The sequence below is a fragment of the Macaca thibetana genome, chromosome 12, assembly GCF_024542745.1.
Source record: "Macaca thibetana thibetana isolate TM-01 chromosome 12, ASM2454274v1, whole genome shotgun sequence".
Classification (NCBI taxonomy): Eukaryota; Metazoa; Chordata; class Mammalia; order Primates; family Cercopithecidae; genus Macaca; species Macaca thibetana.
Genome location: NC_065589.1, coordinates 127,993,280 through 128,015,746, shown reverse-complemented (window position 1 = coordinate 128,015,746; position 22,467 = coordinate 127,993,280). Strand labels below are relative to the sequence as shown.

Here is a 22,467-nt window from a genome sequence, read left to right as displayed (position 1 = left end):
ACAAAAATTAGCCTGGCTTGCTGGCGTGCGCCTGTAGTCCCAGATACTCGGGAGGCTGAGGCAGGAGAATCACTTGAACTTGGGAGGCGGAGGTTGCAGTGAGCCAAGATTGTGCCACTGCACTCCAGCCTGGACAACAGAGTAAGACCTCATCTCAAAAAAAAAAAACAAAAAAACAAAAAACAACCTATCTAGATATGCCATGAGCACAGCCATTCAACATCTCTCTAAGACTCTCACTGAAATGACCAATACTAGAGAACATGAGATTGACTTTTGCAGGACAGTGAGAGGAACTCCATTGACCTGCTCCTCAGTGAAACTGGTGAACACTTTTAAAAACAACCATTTAAAACATCTGAAATGGTCCTGAAGAGTAAACAGCAAATAAAGAAACATCTATTCAAGGCCAGGCACGGTGCCTCATGCCTGTAACCCCAGCACTTTAGGAGGCCGAGTTGGGCAGATCACTTGAGGTCAGGAATTCAAGATCAGCCTGGCCAACGTGGTGAAATCCTGTCTCTACTAAAAATACAAAAATTAGCCAGGCGTGGTGGTGCATGCCTGTAATCCCAGCTACTCGGGAGGTTGAGGTGGGAGAATTGCTTGGACCAGGAGGGCAGAAGTTGCAGTGAGCTGAGATTGTGCCACTACACTCCAGCCTGGGCAACAGAGCAAGACTCTGTTGCCGTCCCCAGCCTCCCCAGCAAAAAAAAAAAAAAAAAAAAAAAAAAAAAAAAAAGAAAAAAAGAAACATCCCTTCAAGAAAATCAATGACAATTCAGTAAGAAAGGTGAGAATCTGTAGGGTTTTAACCAAGATCGTTCCCCTCTCCCCCTTTACAGCTCAGTGAGGCAGAGACTCCACTCCGGACTACAGCCAACAACACAGGGCTCCTTCTCCCCCCACCTCAGCCAGGGATCTTTCTTCCCTGGAAGAGGAGGACAGTGGCATTTCTCATCCTGCCCCCAGCCACCTGTTGCTGAGGCTCAGTCAGGAAGCCACCTGTTACTGGTGAGAGTGCCGAGCCGGGGTGACTTCCTTCTTTGGCAAGCTGAGAATACTGAGGCTTGGATAGCCTTTCCCCCTGCTTCTAAGGTGGTAGTTCCATGCCAGGAGAGGCCAGCTGAGACGGCTTTAGGCTACTGCTCTCCCTCCCCAAGGGCTCGCAGAGCTTGCCATTGTCCCCACCACAGAGCTCTGGCTCAAAGATTTTGCTTGGGGGAAGCAGGTTGTAAAACAGATAGCTCCTGATCTTTTCCTAAAGGAACTGGGCTCAGTTTGTAGCAGAGCATGGAGAAGCTGGAACCTAAAGGTGCTTTCAAGAACAGTGGAGGTTGCAATGAAAGGAAATGAGGGGAAATCTGTGGTTCTAATGGAGATATAGCCTGGACCCCACTAGTTTGTATGAGAGGACAGAGAATAAGGTAGCTGGGAGGAGCCCTTCTAGGATCAGAAGAAATACCAAACACTGACCTCAGAAAGTGATCCTTTCTGAGGTGCGCCAGAATTTGAGAGCTTGTAAAGCAATTTATGCCCCAGGACAATATTGAAAATAACAGAGCAATCAGCAGCCAGTGAGCGGAGCTTAACAGTGTGGTGTGGTCAGAGAAATATAGAAGACAGCCCTAGTAAAGCCACCGTCATCCATGAGTGACTGTAGGCATACCCAGTGCTAGGTCTCCTTTAGGAGCAACATCAGAAGGTTAACCCCATGGGAAGGGAAACAGACTTCACTAAAATAAAACAGTTCATCTAGTTAGTAAATAAGCAAATAATAGCAAACCTAGTGGGGAAGTGGTTCTCAGACTGGCTATAATATTATCTAAAATGTCCAGTTTCCAACCAAAAATTATGACATATGCAAAGGAACAGGAAAGTCTGACCCATACAATGGGGAAAAAACCAGGTAATAGAAACTGCCTGTGAGAATGACTACGTATCAGATTTATCAAGTCCAAAGTAGTAATTATAAACATGTTCACAGAACTGAAGGAAACATGATTAAAAGACAAAAGATGTGATGACAATGTCTCATCAAACAGAGAATATCAGTGAACATATTCAAAGTTTTAAAAGAAATTCTGGAGTTGAAAAGTACAATAACTGAAATAAAAAGTTCACTGGAAGGGCTCAACAGCAGGTTTGAACAGATGGAAGAAATAATTAGCAAACTTGTAGATCGATAGAAATTACTCCAGACAAAGAACAGAGGGAAAACCATGAAAAAAATGAACAAAGCCTCAGAGAAGTGTAGGACACCATTAAGTGCACCAACATATGTGTAATGGGAATATCAGAAAGAGAGAAAGGAGAAGGGGAAAATATTCAAAGAAACAATGGCTGAAACTTTCCAAATGTATTGGAAAACAATAACCTACACACCCAGGAAACTCAGTTATTTCCAAGTAAAATAATTCCAGAGATCCACAAAGACACATCATAGTAAAAATGCTGAAAGTAAAAGAAAGCAAAAATGCTGAAAGGGGGAATATATCCCAAAAGCCACAAGAGAATAGCAGCAAACAACATATAACTTATCAAGCCTTCTTCAATACGATTAACAGTTGATTTCTTAGCAGAAACTCTAGAAGCCAGAAGACAGTGGGATAGTTTTGTTAAATGTGCTAAAAGGATTTTTAAATATTTATTTATTTATTTAAATTATACTTTTAAGTTCTAAGGCACATGTGCACAACGTGCAGGTTTGTTACATACATATACATGTGCCATGCTGGTGTGCTGTACCCATTAACTCATCATTTACATTAGGTATTTCTCCTAATGCTATCTCTCTCTCTGCTCCCCACCCCATGACAGGCCTCCCTGTGTGATGTTCCCTGCTCTGTGTCCCAGTGTTCTCATTGTTCACTTCCCACCTATGAGTGAGAACATGCGGTGTTTGGTTTTCTGTCCTTGTGATAGTTTGCTCAGAATGATGGTTTCCAGCTTCATCCATGGCCCTGCAAAGGACATGAACTCATCCTTTTTTATGGCTTCATAGTATTCCATGATGCATATATGCCACATTTTCTTAATCCAGTCCATCATTGATGGACATCTGGGTCAGTTCCAAGTCTTTGCTATTGTGAATAGTGCTGCAAAAAATATACATGTGCATGTGTCTTTATAGTAGCATGATTTATAATCCTTTGGGTATATACCCCATAATGGGATCACTGGGTCAAATGGTATTTCTCATTCTAGATCCTTGAGGAATCGCCATACTGTCTTCCACAATGGTTGAACTGGTTTACACTCCCACTAACAGTGTAAGAGCATTCCTATTTCTCCACATGCTCTCCAGCATCTGTTGTTTTCTGACTTTTTAATGATCACCATTCTAACTGGTGTGAGATGGTATCTCATTGTGGTTTTGATTTGCATTTCTCTGATGACCAGTGATGATGAGTACTTTTTCATGTGTCTGTTGGCTGCATAAATGTCTTTTTTTGAGAAGTGTTTGTTCATATCTTTTGCCCACTTTTTGATGGTTTTTTTTTCTTGTAAATTTGTTTAAGTTCTTTGTAGGTTCTGGATATTAGCTCTTTGTCAGATGGGTAGATTGCAAAAATTTTCTCCCATTCTGTAGGTTGCCTGTTCACTCTAATGGTAGTTTCTTTTGCTGTGCAGAAGCTCTTTAGTTTAATTAGATCCCATTTGTCTATTTTGGCTTTTGTTGCCATTGCTTTTGGTGTTTTAGTCATGAAGTCTGTGCCCACGCCTATGTCCTGAATGGTATTGCCTAGGTTTTCTTCTAGGGCTTCTATGGTTTTAGGTCTAACATTTAAGTTTTAATCCACCTTGAATTAATTCTTATATAAAGTATAAGGAAAGGATCTAGTTTCAGCTTTCTACTTATGGCTAGCCAGTTTCCCCAACACCACTTATTAAAAAGGGAATCCTTTCCCCATTTCTTGTTTTTGTCAAGTTTGTCAAAGATCAGATGGTTGTAGATGTGTGGTGTTATTTCCGAGGCCTCTGTTCTGTTCCATTGGTTTATATCCCTGTTTTGGTTCCAGTACCATGCTGTTTTGGTTACTGTAGACTTGTAGTGTAGTTTGAAGTCAGGTAGCATGATGCCTCCAGCTTTGTTCTTTTTGCTTAGGACTGTCTTGGCAATGTGGGCTCTTTTTTGGTTCCACATGAACTTTAAAGCAGTTTTTTCCAATTCTGTGAAGAAAGTCCTTGATAGCTTGATGGAGATGGCATTGAATCTATAAATTACCTTGGGCAGTATGACCATTTTCATGATATTGATTCTTCCTCTCCATGAGCATGGAATGTTCTTCCATTTGTTTGTGTCCTCTTATTTCGTTGAGCAGTGGTTTGTACTTCTCCTTGAAGAGGTCCTTCACATCCCTTGTAAGTTGGATTCCTAGAAATTTTATTCTCTTTGAAGCAATTGTGAATGGGAGTTCACTCATGATTTGGCTGTTTGTCTGTTATTGGTGTATAGGAATGCTTGTGATTTTTGCACATTGATTTTGTATTCTGAGACTTTGCTGAAGTTGCTTATCAGCTTACGGAGATTTTGGGCTGAGATGACAGGGTTTTCTAAATATACAGTCATGTCATTTGCAAACAGGGACAATTTGACTTCCTCTTTTCCATATTGAATACCCTTTATTTCTTTCTCTTGCCTGATTGCCCTGGCCAGAACTTCCAACACTATGTTGAATAGGAGTGGTGAGAGAGGACATCCCTCTTTTGTGCCAGTTTTCAAAGGGAATGCTTCCAGTCTTTGCCCATTTAGTATGATATTGGCTATGAGTTTGTCATAAATAGCTCTTATTATTTTGCGATACGTTCCATCAATACCTAGTTTATTGAGGGTTTTTAGCATGAAGGGCTGTTGAATTTTGTCGAAGGCCTGCTACAAGGATTTTTTAAAAAGAAATCTTGACAACTAAGAATCCTTTATGCAGAAAGCTAACCTTTCAAAAATGAAGACTAAATAAGGATTTTCCCAGATAAACAAAACTGAGAAAATTTGTTGCTAGTAGACCTAACTTATAAGAAATACTAAAGGGAGTTCTTTAGACTGAAAGCAAATGACCCCAGATGATAATGTAAATCCACATGAATACAAAAAGGGTACTAGAAAAGGTAATTATGTAATTATAAAAAACACTATTCTTATTTTCTCCTTTCTTCTCTTAAGCAATTGTATAAAATAATATGTGTATAATGTATTATTGAACATATAATATAAAAATGTAATATATGTCAATAACAGCATAAAGGAGATAGATGAGAGAAAAGCTGTAATAGGCTAAGAAAATGGTGACATATGGTAATCATTTTACTAATGCGCTTCTGGCTTTATGACATTGATAGGTATAATATGCATAACAATCATACCACACAAAAAGGGGGAAGGGAATAGAGCTATAAAGGTATAATAGTTCTATATATTACTGGAATTAAGTTAGCATAAATCTGAAGTTGATGCTGGTAAGTTATATATATACATGAAATGCTAAAGCTACCACTAAAAACAAACCTTAAAAAATATAGCGAAAGAATCATTAATAAAATTAAAATACTACATTAGACAATATTCACTCAGTGAAACAGAAAACAGTAAAGAAGGAATAGAGCAATCAAAAGATGAGACAGAGAAAACAAGAAGTGAAGACATGCCATGAACTTGTGCCTATAGAAGATGGCAAATTTAATCAATAAATGTTATGTGTTCTGACTGCTCCACCAACCATCCATTCCTCTGTCTCTCTCCCTCTCCTTGGGCTTCCCTATTCATGAGACACAATATGGAAATTAGGCCAATTAATAACCCAGTAATGGCCTTTAAGTTTTCAAGTGAAAAGAAGAGTCACATATCTCTAAATCAAAAGCTAGAAATGATTCAGCTTAGTAAGGAAGGCATGTCAAAGCCAAGATGGCCCAGAAGCGAGGCCTCTCAAGCCAAACAGTTGCCCAAGTCCTGAAAGTGAAGGAGAAGTTCTTGTAGGAAATTAAAAGTGCTGCTCCAGTTAGCACATGAATGAGAAAGTGAAACAGCCTTTTTGCAATAGGAAGAAAGTTTTCGTGGTCTAGATAGAAGATCAAAAAGGAGCCACAACACTCCTTTAAGCCAAGGCCTAATCCAGAGCAAGGCCCTAACTGTTTTCAATTGTATGAAGGCTGAGAAGTGAGGATGCCATAAAAGAAAAGTCTAAACCTAGCAGAGGTTGGTTCCTGAGATTTAAGGAAAGAAGCCATCTCCACAGCACAGAAGTGCAAGGTAGTAGAAGTAATCCAATTGCTCATCAACGGAAGAATAAATAAGCAAACTGTGGTGTATCCATACAATGGATTATTTGACCATAGAAAGAAATGAAGTACTGAAGTACATGTGACATGTGGATGAACCCTGAAAACATTATTATAAGTGAAAGAAGCCAGTCACAAGACCAGTTCCTACATGATTCCATCCATACACAAATCCAGGGCAGGGAATTTATAGGGACAGGAAGTAGATAAGTGGTTCCTTAGGGTGGTGGTGTGGGGTAATAGCTAAAGGTACAGAGCTTATTATAAGATGCTAACAATGTTCTAAAATGGACTGTGGTGATGACCGCACATATCTGTGAATATCCTGCCGCCGAACTGTATGTGGCTATAGCTCAACAAAGCTGTTTAAAAAATAGAAAGCATCCTTTACTAGTACTAGAGACTGATGAAGGGTGTTAGCCACAAGATACAACAAAGTGGTTTGAAGAAAGAGGTGACCGACAGCTTGTGAAATAACCACACCACCAGGTATTCCTGGTAAAACCCAGCCCACCCTTCCAAAGCCACAGGCATGGATTCTGGAGGCACCGGGGACTCTCAGAGTTGCACCTGGCCCTGCCGGCTCCACTGAGAGAGGTGCGGGTGTGGTGGGGATTTATCTTGGGCACCGACTTGCCAGGGAGAGGTGGCCTGCTCCCACATCAGGCTGATTCTTAGCCACCCTTCCAAACGTGGAGAAGAAATTCTAGTGAGGGGGAGGAGCTCCCTACCAGGACAGCGGACAGCTCCCCACAAGCCTTTAGGTGCTGACTCACAGCATTCATCACAAGAAAGCCTTGCCTTCCTCATCCTACTTCCGCTGTGTTTGAAGGACGTTAACGGGAACCGATAATAATCTCTGAAAGAACGTCACTTCCAGTGCTATTTAACAACACATCACTGCTGGGGGAGGACTGCTGTCCACACAGATGAGCAAATAAAGAAATTTCACCTCTTAATAAAAAACCTCAAAAGAGACCAGGCACGGTGGCTCACACCTGTAATTCCAGCACTTTGGGAAACTGAGGCGGGCAGATCACCTGAGGTCAGGAGTTTGAGACCAGCCTGGCCAACATGGCAAAACTCCATCTCTACTAAAAATACAGTTATCTGGGCATGGTGGTGGGCACCTGTAATCCCAGCTACTTGGGGGCTGAGGCAGGAATTGCTTGAACCCGGGAAGCGGAGGTTGCAGTGAGCCAAGATCGATCGTGCCACTGCACTCCAGCCTGGGTGACAGAGTAAGACTCCACCAAAAGACAAACAAACAAACCTCAAAAAAAGAGCAGATGAATTTGAAAATGAACTGAAATTTGGAAATAACGAGAACACTTCACAAAAATCCTGATTTTCTGTTCTTCGTGGTTTCAAAGGACATTGGAAGGATTGTTGCAGATTAAAAACATGATCACTGGATCACAAACTGCTAGTGAAGGCAATGAACACAGGTGAGAAAAAAAAAAACAGGAAAACAAAGCAGAAGATGAAATTGAGAAATTCTCACAGAACTGGGTAGAAAATGGATCAAAAAAATGAGAATGATGAGAAGTTCCAGGGATAGAAACTAGAAATATCATCTCTGTAAAGTAGAAATCCGACGAAGTCAGGCACAGATCAGTTGCAAGTGGAAGCAGTAATTAAGAAAAGAAAGCTTTCCTAAGCTCAACTCCAGGCTAGTCCCTCCCATTATCCTTACGACATAGGAAAACAGGAGCTATCACTCCTTTTTTGAAGAAAAAGGAATCTGATTACTTTCTTGCAGAATTTCTGAGAAAAAAAGAAAGAAAAAAGGAACCTGAGATAGAGGGAAATCGAGGGATGTGCTCAATTTCTCACCCTAGGAGGAAGTGTGGCTAGAGCCCTGACTTCTGACCTCCAGAGCAGTGCCCTTGGTGTGCAGACGTGCTGGATGTCACTGGTAGCATGAAGGTTTTAAAATTTCTTCTGCAATGAGCTCATCTGCCAATTATTTCAAGTGACACTGAAATAATAGGACAACATGATTATGAAGCTCTGAATTGCAAGGAGGTATTGACTTGAAAGGCCAAAATCAGCTTTGAGGATTCTCTCTGGAAAAAAGATTCCTCTCCCTGGTTACTGTCCCTTTCACAAGATTCTAAATAACTCTATGACTTAATGAAGGGCTCATGCAAGAAATTGGGAGAGTTTGTTCAACAGTTGTCAAACACCTTTTCATAACTTTGCTTGTGAGTTTAAGATCATGACTGTATGTGGGGAAGAATAAAGCTCCACTTCACGGTGCAGCCTAAATACATCCATCTGCTGACAGGCAGCCACCACATCCACCAGCTAATCTGAGCAGCCAGCTCCCTCGGGACCAGCACCTCCAATGTGCTGAGTCAGACTCAGAGCTCAACTCAGAGTCTGCATCAGAGCTGATTCCTTAGAAAGACACATGCCAAACTCCAGCATTCGGGGCCGACCGCCACGCACCGTCATCCTCTGCCTCACCGCACTGCCTTTCTATGGGTCTTCGGCACTGACAGGACCTGACTACCAACAGCCTCCACTGCCAGCCCGCTCCTCCCAAGCCTGGACAAAGCACGCGTTTGACAGGTGTGGCTGTTTTGTTTTTCTAACTCTCTTAAGGCTTTGCTCTTGTTTCACTTTCTTCAACACCAGATTTGGCCCCTCCCTCCAGCAGCCATGAGCTTTTAGACTGTAAAGTCACCACCGAACACAATCTGCACCCGCTCAAGACTTGAGACCCCACATCTGTCCTTCCACTGGAAGACAGATGTGCCTTGAGCCGCACTCAGCATGTCCAGCCCCGCTGGGTTGGGTGTGACGAAGGTAGCTGTCACACATAAAGAGGCCCCATCCTGGCTCTCACCTGTGGCCCAGTTCCCTTCTAACACAGAAAGCCAGGCCTTTTGTGGACAGATATGTGATTTGAAGCTATTTGCTACAGTTCGGAGAAACGGACTCATAGAGGCTGCCATAAAACTCAAGGAAGAGGCCATTATTCATCAGAAGGGGAAGCACCCAAGTTCCATCAGCTGATTGGAGACAGCTCTCTACATGATTCTGTCTCCTTGAAGTTATATATCCTACTAGGAGATGAAGGGACAGTCCGTAGTCCTCCTCAGAATTAACTGATGGAGCCAAGCTGGGGGACTCTAGGAATTCCTTTTTCATTTTTTTGAGGTGGAGTATCACTGTCGCCCAGGCTGGAGTGCAGTGGCATGATCTCAGCTCACTACAACCTCTGCCTCTCAGATTCGAGCGATTCTCCTGCCTCATCCCTCAGAATAGCTGAGATTACAGGCATGCACCACCACACTGAGCTAATTTTTTTGTTTTGTTTTGTTTTTGAGACAGAGTTTCGCTCTTGTTGCCCTGGCTGGAGTGCAATGGTGTGATCTCGGCTCACTGCAACCTTTAGCGAGGTTCAAGCGATTCTCTTGCCTCAGCCTCCCAAGTAGCTGAGATTACAGGCATGCACCACCACGCCCGGCTAATTTTGTATTTTTAGCAGAGATGGGGTTTCTCCATGATGGTCAGGCTGGTCTCAAACTCCCGACCTCAGATGGTCCACCTCCCTTGGCCTCCCAAAGTGCTGGGATTATAGGTGTGAGCCACCACACCTGGCCTGTATTTTTAGTAGAGACGGGGTTTCACCATGTTGCCCAGGCTGGTCTTGAGCTCCTGACCTCAAGTGATCCGCCTGCTTCAGCCTCCCAAAGTGCGGGATCACAGGCATGAGCCACTGTTCCTGGCCAAAAATTCCCTTTCTTTGGATAGTAGGCACTCCTCCCTAACTGAAGGAAGGGGACAATTGTTTATCTCTCTCACCATCAAGCTACTTCTGCCAGGCAAGTGGATACAGCTGCCAACAGCACTCACTTCTTGTCCTTCATGCCAAGATCCAGAGTACATAGCAAAAGAGAGAGGCGCATAACTCACCAGTGCCAGGTATGTGCTCTGGCCAGCCCATGTGGTTCAGTCCCGTTGGAGCACTCTGGGAGAGTGGACGGCTTCTTCTACGGAGATTCAAAGACTCTGGAGAGGTAATGATCGTCTTTCTCCAGCACTGGAAGAGGAGGAAAGAGGCAGAGGGCAAATGAAGAAAAGAAATGACAGCTGTCATTGCTACCCTGCAGTTTTTCTAATTGCTGAGGACTTTTCCTTGGGAACGGAGCACACAACCAAAATATGCACAGCTCCAGGAGGTACTTTCACATCAAAACTCACAAGAAAAACTTCACCTGGAGTCTGCAGTGGGCAACCTATCTGGCCACATGGATAGACTGTCATTCCATGGGTGAAGTCAGGATTGTGGAGAAGGTCTTCAGACTCCCAACTCTCCCTGAGCTGGTCAGTCACACAGCCTGATATTTCCCCAAAAGCACAACTGTTAGTTTTAGCTAAGGCATAGTCTTTTTGGAATGCTTCATTAAAATATAACTCACGAAATCCGTGACATCTCCTAATTATGAAACAGACACTGCCCTTCAGACAGTAAGGACCCACTGTTGGCTGTGGCTTTGGGACGACCAGGGATGTGAGCCTTTTCTGTATCATCTCATTGTCCAGAGATAAACCTGGCCCCTCTTGATTTTTTTTCTACCTTATGAAGTTCTTGTATTAACTTAAAAATTGTGGTATGTATTCAAATAAATGCTTGTTCCTTTACTTTTTGCTTTTGTATTCCTCATACTATTAAGCAAACAGTGCTTAGAAAATTCTTTTAGTGATTTCCAGAAACATCAATATACAAACAGTGATAAAGATGGAGTAGCACGCTTCACCCCATCCATTTGAACACAACTAAAAACCCTGGCTCCAGAGAGTTTATAGTCTGAGGACTCTAGAGGCAAACAGCAGCAGGTAGACGGGAAGGAAACCAGAAGTCAAAGTAACACTGATCCTGTGGTGAGTTTCTTGTTTTGTTGTTCCTGTGGTGTGCCCTGGTCTGAACTCATTACCAGCTTGAAACTGGACATAAAGGACTCCAAAAGAAGCCCTCTCAGATCTGAAGAGAGGGAAAAGGGTCCTTAAGGGCATGAGGGCTGAGGGATGTGTATTTTAGTGATGATTTCTCCCACCCTATTCCCCTAGGCAGTCTCATTATGGTAATGGCAGTGGTGGTCATGCAGACATCTAAACTTCTGAGGGACAGGAATCCTCTCTGGCCAGAGGAACTGTGGTACCAACGCATGGGAGAGAATCCCTGTTTCTTTTTTCTATCTCTGTCTCCCTGCCACTTGGTTTCGAGGCAGACACCGTTGCCGCTTGGTTTCATATGGCAGAGAGGGAAAATGAAAGCCCCAGCTTTCCATCAAGGAAACTAGGAATGGAGGGTTCCTAGACACCAGGAGGTGCCTGGGAGAATGCCAAGAGGAAGGGTCTCAAGAAGAAGATCCCATAATGTTGTGGATGACCTCCAAGACTTAACCCCAAGCTGTATGAATGGATCTGACCCCGAACAGCATATACGAGTCTTTGAGAACTGAACCATGGGGTAGAACATGTTCCAGGCCCCACAGGGGCCACTGGGTGATCCACATTATCCAAATGGCACTGAAAACATCTTAAAACCTGAACTGACATAAGAAACCGCCCCTGAAGACCAGTAAGAACTTGCAGGCGGAACTTAACTGGGTCAACTGCTTAACAAATTTAATAATCATTATTCTCCATAGGAACTAAACAAGGCCCAGAGTCTCATAACATAGTATTTAAGATGCCCAGGATACAATCCAAAATTACCTGACATACAAAGAACTATGAAATCTCAATAACTTTTAAGGGAAAAGATAGTCAACAATGGCAACACCAACATGACACAGTTGTTGGAATTATCAGAAAAAGACTTTAAAGCAGTTCTTACATCACCATGCTCTAAGAAGTAAGAGTGAACACTTTTGACATGAATGAAAAATAATAGCAGATAAATAGATAAAAGAATAAAATGGAGATGTTAGTACTGAAAAATAGAATAACTAAAATAAAATCCAGGGGCAGAGTGCAATTATAAAATGAGATGAAAAAGGAAAGAATCAGTAAGCATGTAAATAGCTCAACAGAAATTATCCAGTTGAAGAACAGAGAGAAAAGGTTGGGGGAAAAAAATCCCCAATAGAACTTCAGGGACCTGTGTGACAACAACAAAGGTCTAACACTCTGTCATCAGAGTTCCAGAAGGAGGAGAGAGTGGAGCGCAGAACAATATCAAGAATAATTTCTGAAAGCATCCCAAATATGATTCAAAACATTAACTTACAGACCCAAGAGCTCAGCAAACTGCAAGCTAAAAAATCCAAGGAAATCAATGCCCAGAGACATCATCAACTGCTGAAAATTAGAGACAATGAACAAACCTTAAAGCAGCTAGAAACCACAACAGATCATGCATAGGGGAATATTCATTCGCATGCAGATATTTCAAGGAGGCCAGAAAGAAGTGGAAAAATATTTGTAAAGTGCTAAATCACTGTCAACCCAAAAATCTATATCCAGCAAAAGTATATTCAGGACTGAAGATAAAGTGAGAACATTATCACATGGAGAAAAACCAAGAGAAGTCATAGCCAGTATACCTGTTCTAAAGAAATGTTAAAGGAAGATCTTTATACAAAAGGAAAATGATACCAGAGGGAAACTTCGAACTTCAGAAATGAAGGAAGAGCAACAGAAATAGTAAGAAGCTGGGTAAATATAACACACTATTTTTCTCCTCTTAAGTTTTAAAAAATATTTGACAGTTAAACACAAAGTTATAGTATTATCTGATTATCTAATGAGGTTTTCAATGTATGCAGATATAACATACATGATAACAACAACATAAAGGAGGAGGTTAAAGGAACCTATGGGATTGAAGATGTCTACGTTCCTTCCGCTCGAAGTGGGAAAATACTAATTCTAACTAGATGGAAATGTTAAGGATGTATATTAATTCCTAGAATTACTAAAAAAAAACTATACAAAGAAATATAGTTAAAAGCTCAATAAGTTGAAATGGAAAACGAAAAAATACCTAAATAATCCAAAAGGACACAGAGCAATGAAAATCAGAGAACGGAAAATGAATGATAATATGGTAAACCCAAATCCAAACACATCAGTACGTTTATTAAGTTTGAATACTCAAAGCACATAATCAGAAAAACAAATATTAAAATAATTAAGGGAAAAACAACAACTAACAGTATGCTATCTACAAGAAACCGACTTTCAAAATAATGATAAAAGCAGGTAAAAAGTAAAAGGGTGAAAAACCATGACAAACAAATACTAATCAAAAAGAAAATGTGAATGGCTCTAGTAATATCAGACAAAATCAATTTCAGAGCAAGGAAAGTTACCAGGGACACAGAAGAACATAACATAATAAGAGTGAATCCACCAAGAAGACATATAATCCTAGATGTCCCTGCATCTAACCACAGACATTCAAAATATATGAAGCAAAAATTTAATTTAATTTAAAGGAGAAATGGAAAACTCACAATGATCTATTGCTGATTGGAAACTTCAACACTTTTATCACAGTAATCAATAGAACAAATAGACAAAAACAAGATAACAGACAAAGTGGGCAACACCATCAACCAACTGGAAGTAACTGACATTTGTAGACTATCCATCCAACAATAGCACAATACCCATTATTTTCAAGTGCACATGGAACATTCACCAAGAGAGGCTATATCCTTGGTGATAATCATAATAATGAAATAATAAAAAAAAGTTTGAAAGTATGAAATCATACAAAGTATGTTTCTCCGATCACAATGGAATTAAACTATAAATCAGTAATAGAAAGGTAATTCTATTAATTTTCTTAAAAAGGAAATCCTAGTCTATTTAGAAATTAACACACTTCCAAAATTAAAAGTCCACTGTAGTCCAGTGACTGCTTCGAGAACAGTGACCTAGTGCTCTTATTCACTCAATATATGTGCTATTATTCCTGCTGTTCTAACCCTTGCATGTTACACCACATTATTACTTGCTTCTTTTCATACTTTTTTCAGAATTATACCTGGAGTTTATCTTTTTGTGTTTACACAAAAATGTGGCTTATGTATATCTGAGTAGTTGAAACTAGTAGAAACTACCAAACCGGCTGGGCGCAGGGGCTCACGCCTGTAATCCCACCACTTTGGGAAGCCGAGGCGGGTGGATCACGAGGTCAGGAGATCGAGACCATCCTGGCTAACACGGTGAAACCTGTCTCTACTAAAAATACAAAAAATTAACTGGGCTTGGTGGTGGGCTCCTGTAGTCCCAGCTACTTGGGAGGCTGATGCAGGAGAATGGTGTGAACCTGGGAAGCAGAGCTTGCAGTCAGCCAGTATCACGCCACTGCACTCCAGCCTGGGCGACAGAGCAACACTGTCTGAAAAAAAAAAAAAAAAAAAAAAAAAAAGAGAAACTACCAAACCATATTTGACTCAACTAGTCAAATATGCTCAACTAGTATATAATCTCTATTTTCTATTAAACTATCAGAAATTATCTCTAGGCCTCCAAACCTTTTACAATCAAAGAATCTTAGGCTTGGAATTCTCTCAGAATCTACTTTAATCCTGGTTAAAGGGAAACTGGACCCTGCACATGTATTCATGCAGGTCACATCACATTTTATTTTTTTTAATAGCCACTTAAGCTTGTGACTAGAGTTGACTCTTACACCACGTGGGTTTGAACTTCATGGGTTTACTTATACATGGATTTTCTTCCACCTCTGCCACTTCTGAGACAAGAAGACCAATTGCTCCTCTCCTTCCTCCTCCTTAGCCTATGGAATGTGAAGATGATGAGGATGAAGACCTTTATCACAATCCACTTCCAGTGAACAAATAGTAAATATATTTTCTCTTCCCTCTGATTTTCTTAACATGTTCTCTTTCTCTAGCTTACTTTATTGCAACAATACTATATATACTACTTATAATATCTTACAACATACAAAATAAGTGTTAGACTGTTTATGTTATTAACAAGGCTTCTGGTCAACAGTAGGCTATTAATAGTTAAGTTTTTCAGGAGACAAAAATTATACATGACGCTGAGCACGGTGGCTCACACCTATAATCCCAGAACTTTGGGAGGCCGAGGCAGGCGGATCACCTGAGCTCAGGAGTTTGAGACCAGCCTGGTGAACATGGTGAAATCCTGTCTCTACTAAGAATACAAAAATTAGCCAGGCGTGGTGGTGTGCACCTGTAATCCCAGCTACTAGGGAGGCTGAGGCAGGAGAATTGCTTGAACCCAGGAGGTGGGGGTTGCAGTGAGCTGAGATCGTGCCACTGCACTCCAGCCTGGGGAACAGAGCAAGACTCCATCTCAAAAAAAAAAAAAAAAAAAAAAAATTTATAAATGGATTTTCGACTGTGTGGGTGGTTGGTACCCCTAACCCCTGCATGGTTTAAGGGCCAACTGAATGCCTTTTGACAAAATGTTTTCTCAGGTCACTTCTCATAGGTGTTACTTAAACATTCTCTAAGTCTTTCCTTCTTGTTCTACAGAAAATTTGTCATGCCATTTTTATGTTAAAAACCATGTTAAAAATTTATCATGCCATTTTTATGTTAAAAACCATGTTAAAAATTTATCATGCCATTTTATGTTAAAAAGGCTGCCTGCTGCTTATAAAGTCAAGGTCTATTGGCAGGGAGCCCAGAGTTCTTCAAATATTGTTTTCCGACTACTGTAACAACTCTTGCCATCCATTTCTCTACCACCAGGCACCTGCTCGCTACTTCCCTGATACTCTATGAATTTTCATACTACCATACAAGGTCAGGAGATTGAGACCATCCTGGCTAACACGGTGAACTCCTGTCTCTACTAAAAATACAAAAAATTAGCCAGGCGTGGTGGCAGGTGCCTGTGGTCCCAGTCGCTCGGGAGGCTGAGGCAGGAGAATGGTGTGAACCCGGGAGGCAGAGGTTGCAGTGATGTTGCTATCCCCTCTATTTGAACTACGTTTCCCTGCTGAAACGTTATCCATTCTTAGGAAAGTGTCTCATTTTATGCAAAGTCTTTCCTAATGTTCCATCTACACAGAATTACCCACCTCCTCCTCTCTGTTAACAGTATTTTGTTGATATCACTGTAGCACCTGTATTGTTGTATAATCACTACACAAACCTTAGTACCTGGAAGTGGGATACAGCTATAACAAACACCTACAAATTTGGAAGTGACTTTAGAATTGGGCAGCAGGCAGAGGCTGGAAGAAAAGAAATCAAAAGAATACACACTAGAAAAGTAGAAATAACTCCCCCTCCCATTTTCAGGTGATATGGTTGCTTACATAGATAGTTTCAAATAATTTATAAAAAACAACTACCTTTGAACTAACAAATGAATTCAGCAGAGTCACAGGATACAGTATCAACACATATACTAAAAATCAACTTGTGGAAAACGAAATTTAAAACACAGTATTTGTAGTAGTTCCTAGGAAAATTAAATACAAAAGTACACATTTAAAAAATGCATAGGATCTGCATGCAGAAAATTACAAAATTCTGACAAAAGAAGATAAAGAAAACCTAAATAAATGAAAAGATATACCTGTATTCTTGTGTTGGGAGACAAAACATAATAAAGATGACAGTTTTCCATAAATTAATTTATAAGTTTTCTGCAGTCTCATCAAGATTCTCAGCAAAGCATTTATAGACAAGACAAATTTATTTTAATATTTACTTTTGGAAGGAGGTAGCCATGGAACGGGTAAAACAATGTTAAAAAAAAAAAAATACAGTGGAAGGACTCCATCTAATCAACATGAATGCTCAGTACATAGCTATGAAGATCAAGACAATGTGGCACTGGTGGAAGCATAGACACACGTGTCAACAGTACCAAACAGAGAGCCTAGAAACAGGCATAAGTATATCCAACTGATTTTTGGCAAAGGTGCAAAAGTAATTCAATGAGGAATAATAACTCTTTTCAACAAGTGGTCCAACAGTATCCACAGGCAGAAAAAAAAAAAAAAAAAAAGAAAAGAAAAGAAAAGAAACTTCACCTAAATCCCACAACTTATGCAACCATAAGAAAGAATGAGATCATTCCCTTTTGCAGCAACATGGTTGCCACGGGAGGCCTTTATGCTAGGGAAACTGACACAGGAACAGACAACCAAACACCACATGTTGTCATAAGTGGGAGCTAAAGATTGAGTACATATGGACACAAAAAAGACAACAACAGATTCTGGGGCCTCCCTGAGGGTGGAGGGCAGGAGGAGGGTGAGGACTGAAAAACTACCCATCCAGTATTATACTTATTACCTGGGTGACAAAATAATCTATACACCAAACCCTTATAACACGCAATTTGCCCTTATAACAAACCTTCACATGTACTCCTGAACCTAAAAAAAGTCAAAAAAATGTAACTGGAAATTAATCACAAACTTAAATGTGAAAAGTACAATGATAAAACTTTAGAAAAAACAAGAAAATCGTTGAGACTTAGGGGTCACTGAAGAGTTTTTAGACATGACGCCAAAAGCACATCCATAAATGGAAAAAATTGATTAACTAGACTTCAACAACATTTAAAAATTTGTTCTGTGAAGACCCTGGTAAGAATATGAAAAAACAAGCTACAGACTGGGTGATAATGTTAGTAAACCGCATACTCAACAAAGGACTAATATCTGGAATATGAATATATATAATACACAGACACATATACATTCTGTCTCTCAAAGATCAACATTAAAAAAATGCCTTACCTCTCAATTGTTTGGGCAGAGAAAAGGAAAAGGCTATCCAGTTAGAAAATGGATACAAGAATAGAAAAGGCAGTTCACCTAAACTGTTGCACCAATGGCAAATATGCACATGAAAATATTTTCTACATTATTGCCCCTTAGAACCCAACCATTTCCAAAATGAGTTATCACTACATCGCGATTGCTATTATGGTAAAAATTTAAAAATAGCAAAAAAAAAAAAAATGCTGATAAGAATGCTGGGAAACTGGATCATGCAAACATTACTGGTGGGAAGGTAAAATGGTATAGCCCTCTGGAAAATAATGTGGCAGATTCTTATAAAACTAAACAGACAACTATCATATGACCCAACAATTGTACTTTTGGGTATTTACCCTAGACAAAAGAAAACATATGTTATTAAACATATTATTAATAATAGCCTAAACCTGGAAACCATCTAGATGTCCTCCAACAGATGAATGATTAAACAAGTTGCTGTACATCCAGGCCATGAAATACTGTCAGCAACATATATGCAGCCACTGTGTCGCCACATTATAATATTCAAGATGCCCAGTTTTCAACAAAAAATTATGATACAAAGAAACAAGAAAGTGGCCAGGTGCAGTGGCTCACACCTGTAATCCCAGCACTTTGGGAGGCTGAGGCAGGTGGGTCACGAGGTCAGGAGATTGAGACCATCCTGGCTAACATGGTGAAACCCCATCTCTACTAAAAATATAAAAAATTAGCCGGGCGTGGTGGCGGGCGCCTGTAGTCCCAGTTACTTGGGAGGCTGAGGCAGGAGAATGGTGTGAACCCAGGAGGCGACGCTTGCACTAAGCTGAGATTGCGCTACTCCACTCCAGCCTGGGCGACACAGCAAGACTCCTTAAAAAAAAAAAAAAAAAAAGTATGGCCCACTCACAGAAAGAAAAGAAACGAACAGAAACCGTCCCTGAGAAAGCACAGGGTCTTACTAGACAAATACTCTAATCAACTGTTTTAAATATGCTTAAAGAGCTAAGTGAAACAAAAACCACTAAAGGAACCAAAAGAATGATGTCTCATCAGATGGAATACCAATAAAGAGAAAGTATTAAAAAAACAGGTAAAAGTTCTGGAGTTGAAAAGTACAGTAACTAAAATTCAATGTTACAACATGTCTCAGTAGGCAGAAAAAAGAATCAGTGGATTCTTTTTTTCTGTGGATGGCCAATTGACATTTTCCAATATGAAGGAAAGAAGCATGAAGAAAATTAATAGAACCTAGGGCACCATCAAGCACACCAACATACCCATAATGGAATCTCAAAAGAAAGAGAGAAAGGCCAGATGCGGTGGCTCACACCTGTAATCCCAGCACTTTGGGAGGTGAAGGGGGGCAGATCACCTGAGGTCAGAAGTTTGAGACCAGGCTCACCAACATGGAGGAACTCCATCTCTACTAAATATAGAAAAAAAATTAGCCGGGCCTGGTGGCGCATGCCTGTAATCCCAGCTACTTGGGAGGCTGAGACATGAGAATCACTTGAACTTAGGAGGTGGAGGTTGTGGTGAGCCAAGATGGCACCACTGCACTCCAGCCTGGGCAACAAGAGCGAAACTCCATCTCAAAAAAAAAAAAAAAAAAAAAAAGAAAGAAAGAAAGAAAAAAATTAGAAAGACTTTTTGAAGAAATAATTGCTGACAATTCCTAAATTTGATAAAGTACATGAATCTACACATCCAAGAAGCTCAGTGAACTCAATGGTGGATAAACATAAAGACTCACACTGACACACATTGGAATAAAATAGCTGAAACCAAAGACAAAAAGTGAATCTTGAAATCAACAACAGAGAAGTAATTATCCATGTACCAGGGATTCTGAATAAGATTAACAGCTGATTTCTCCTCAGAAACCAAGAAGGCCAGAGGCAGTGAGATGACACATATAAAAGGGAAAGAAAAAAAATGTTCAGCAAGAATTCTGTATCTGCGAAAACCGTACTTCAAAACTGAATGGAAAAATTATCCCATGCAAATAATAACCAAAAGAGAGCTGGAGTATCTATACCAGCACCAGAGAAAATAGATTTTACGTTGCAAACTGCTGTAAAAACAAAGAAATACATTATAGATTGATTAAAAAGTCAGTTCATCAAGAAGATATAACAAGTACAAACATAGGTACCTACCAACTGAGCAACAAAAATTGACAGAAATCATGTGAGAAAGAGACAGTTCTGCAATAATAGTTGGAGACTTCAACACCCTTTCAATAATAAATGGACATAAGGCCAATGAGGAAATAGAGGTCTTGAACAATACTATAAACCAATTAAAACTAACAGACACATACAGGACACTAAACCAAACCACAACAGAATACACATGCTTCTCAAGTACATATGGAACATTCTCCAGAAGAGACCATAAGTGAGACCAGAAAACAAATTTCAGTAAATATTTTTTTTTTTTTTTTTGAGATGGAGTTTCACTCTTGTTGCCCAGGCTGGAGTGCAATGGCATGATCTTGGCTCACTGCAACTTCTGCCTCTCAGGCTCAAGCAATTCTCCTGCCTTAGCCTCCTGAGTAGCTGGGATTATAGGCACGCACCACCACACCCAGCTAATTTTGTGTTTTTAGTAGAGACGGGGTTTCACCAGGTTGGTCAGGCTGGTCTCAAACTCCTGACCTCAAGTGATCCGCCTGCCTCAGCCTCCCGAAGTGCTGGAATTACGAGCATGAGCCACCGTGCCTGGCCAGTAAATTTTAAAAGACTGAATTCATACAAAGTATCTTTTCTGACTGCAATGTAATGAGACTAGACATCAATAGCAACACTGGAAAATTCACAAATATGTGGAAATTAATATAATATTAAACAGCCAGTGAGTCAAAGAAGAAATCATAAGATTTCACAGAAAAGAAAAGAAGAAATCACAAAATTAGAAAATACTGTGAGATGAATGAAAACAAAAACACAACCTATCAAAACTTATGGATGCAGTGAAGGCTATGCTGAGAGGGAACTTTCTAGTTGTAAAAGCCTACATTAAAAAAGAATTTCTCTTACAAAGAGACTTAGACTCCCATACAATAATAATGGGAGACTTCAACACCCCACTGTCAACATTAGACAGATCAACGAGACAGAAAGTTAACAAGGATATCCAGGAGTTGAACTCATCTCTGCACCAAGCGGACCTAATAGACATCTACAGAAGTCTCCACCCCAAATCAACAGAATATACATTCTTCTCAGCACCACATCACACTTATTCCAAAATTGACCACATACTTGGAAATAAAGCACTCCTCAGCAAATGTAAAAGAACAGAAATTATAACAAACTGTCTCTCAGACCACAGTGCAATCAAACTAGAACTCAGGACTAAGAAACTCAATCAAAACCACTCAACTACATGGAAACCGAACAACCTGCTCCTGAATGACTACTGGGTACATAACGAAACAAAGGCAGAAATAAAGATGTTCTTTGAAACCAATGAGAATAAAGACACAACATACCAGAATCTCTGGGACACATTTAAAGCAGTGTGTAGAGGGAAATTTATAGCACTAAATGCCCACAAGAGAAAGCTGGAAAGATCTAAAATTGACACTCTAACATCACAATTAAAAGAACTAGAGAAGCAAGAGCAAATACATTCAAAAGCTAGCAGAAGGCAAGAAATAACTAAGATCAGAGCAGAACTGAAGGAGATAGAGACACAAAAAACCCTCCAAAAAATCAATGAATCCAGGAGTTGGTTTTTTGAAAAGATCAACAAAATTGATAGACCGCTAGCAAGACTAATAAAGAAAAGAGAGAAGAATCAAATAGATGCAATAAAAAATGATAAAGGGGATATCACCACCAACCCCACAGAAATACAAACTACCATCACAGAATACTATAAACACCTCCACGCAAATAAACTAGAAAATCTAGAAGAAATGGATAATTTCCTGGACACTTACACTCTCCCAAGACTAAACCAGGAAGAAGTTGAATCCCTGAATAGACCAATAGCAGGCTCTGAAATTGAAGCAATAATTAATAGCCTACCAACCAAAAAAAGTCCAGGACTAGAAGGATTCACAGCTGAATTCTACCAGAGGTACAAGGAGGAGCTGGTACCATTCCTTCTGAAACTATTCCAATCAATAGAAAAAGAGGGAATCCTCCCTAACTCATTTTATGAGGCCAACATCATCCTGATACCAAAGCCTGGCAGAGACACAACAAAAAAAGAGAATTTTAGACCAATATCCCTGATGAACATCGATGCAAAAATCCTCAATAAAATACTGGCAAGCCGAATCCAGCAGCACATCAAAAAGCTTATCCACCATGATCAAGTGGGCTTCATCCCTGGGATGCAAGGCTGGTTCAACATATGCAAATCAATAAACGTAATCCAGCATATAAACAGAATCAAAGACAAAAACCACATGATTATCTCAATAGATGCAGAAAAGGCCTTTG

General features: G+C 40.3%; 1 protein-coding gene across 1 annotated transcript in view; it reads right to left on the bottom strand.

The window, feature by feature from the left end:
* Positions 1–22,467, bottom strand: part of ARHGEF4 (Rho guanine nucleotide exchange factor 4) — a 208,447-nt gene that overhangs the window by 88,906 nt on the left and 97,074 nt on the right. Inside the window, exon 4 of the mRNA XM_050751819.1 lies at positions 10,204–10,330. Within this exon, the coding sequence (XP_050607776.1) occupies positions 10,204–10,330 (127 nt within the window). The remainder of the gene's footprint in view (positions 1–10,203; positions 10,331–22,467) is intronic.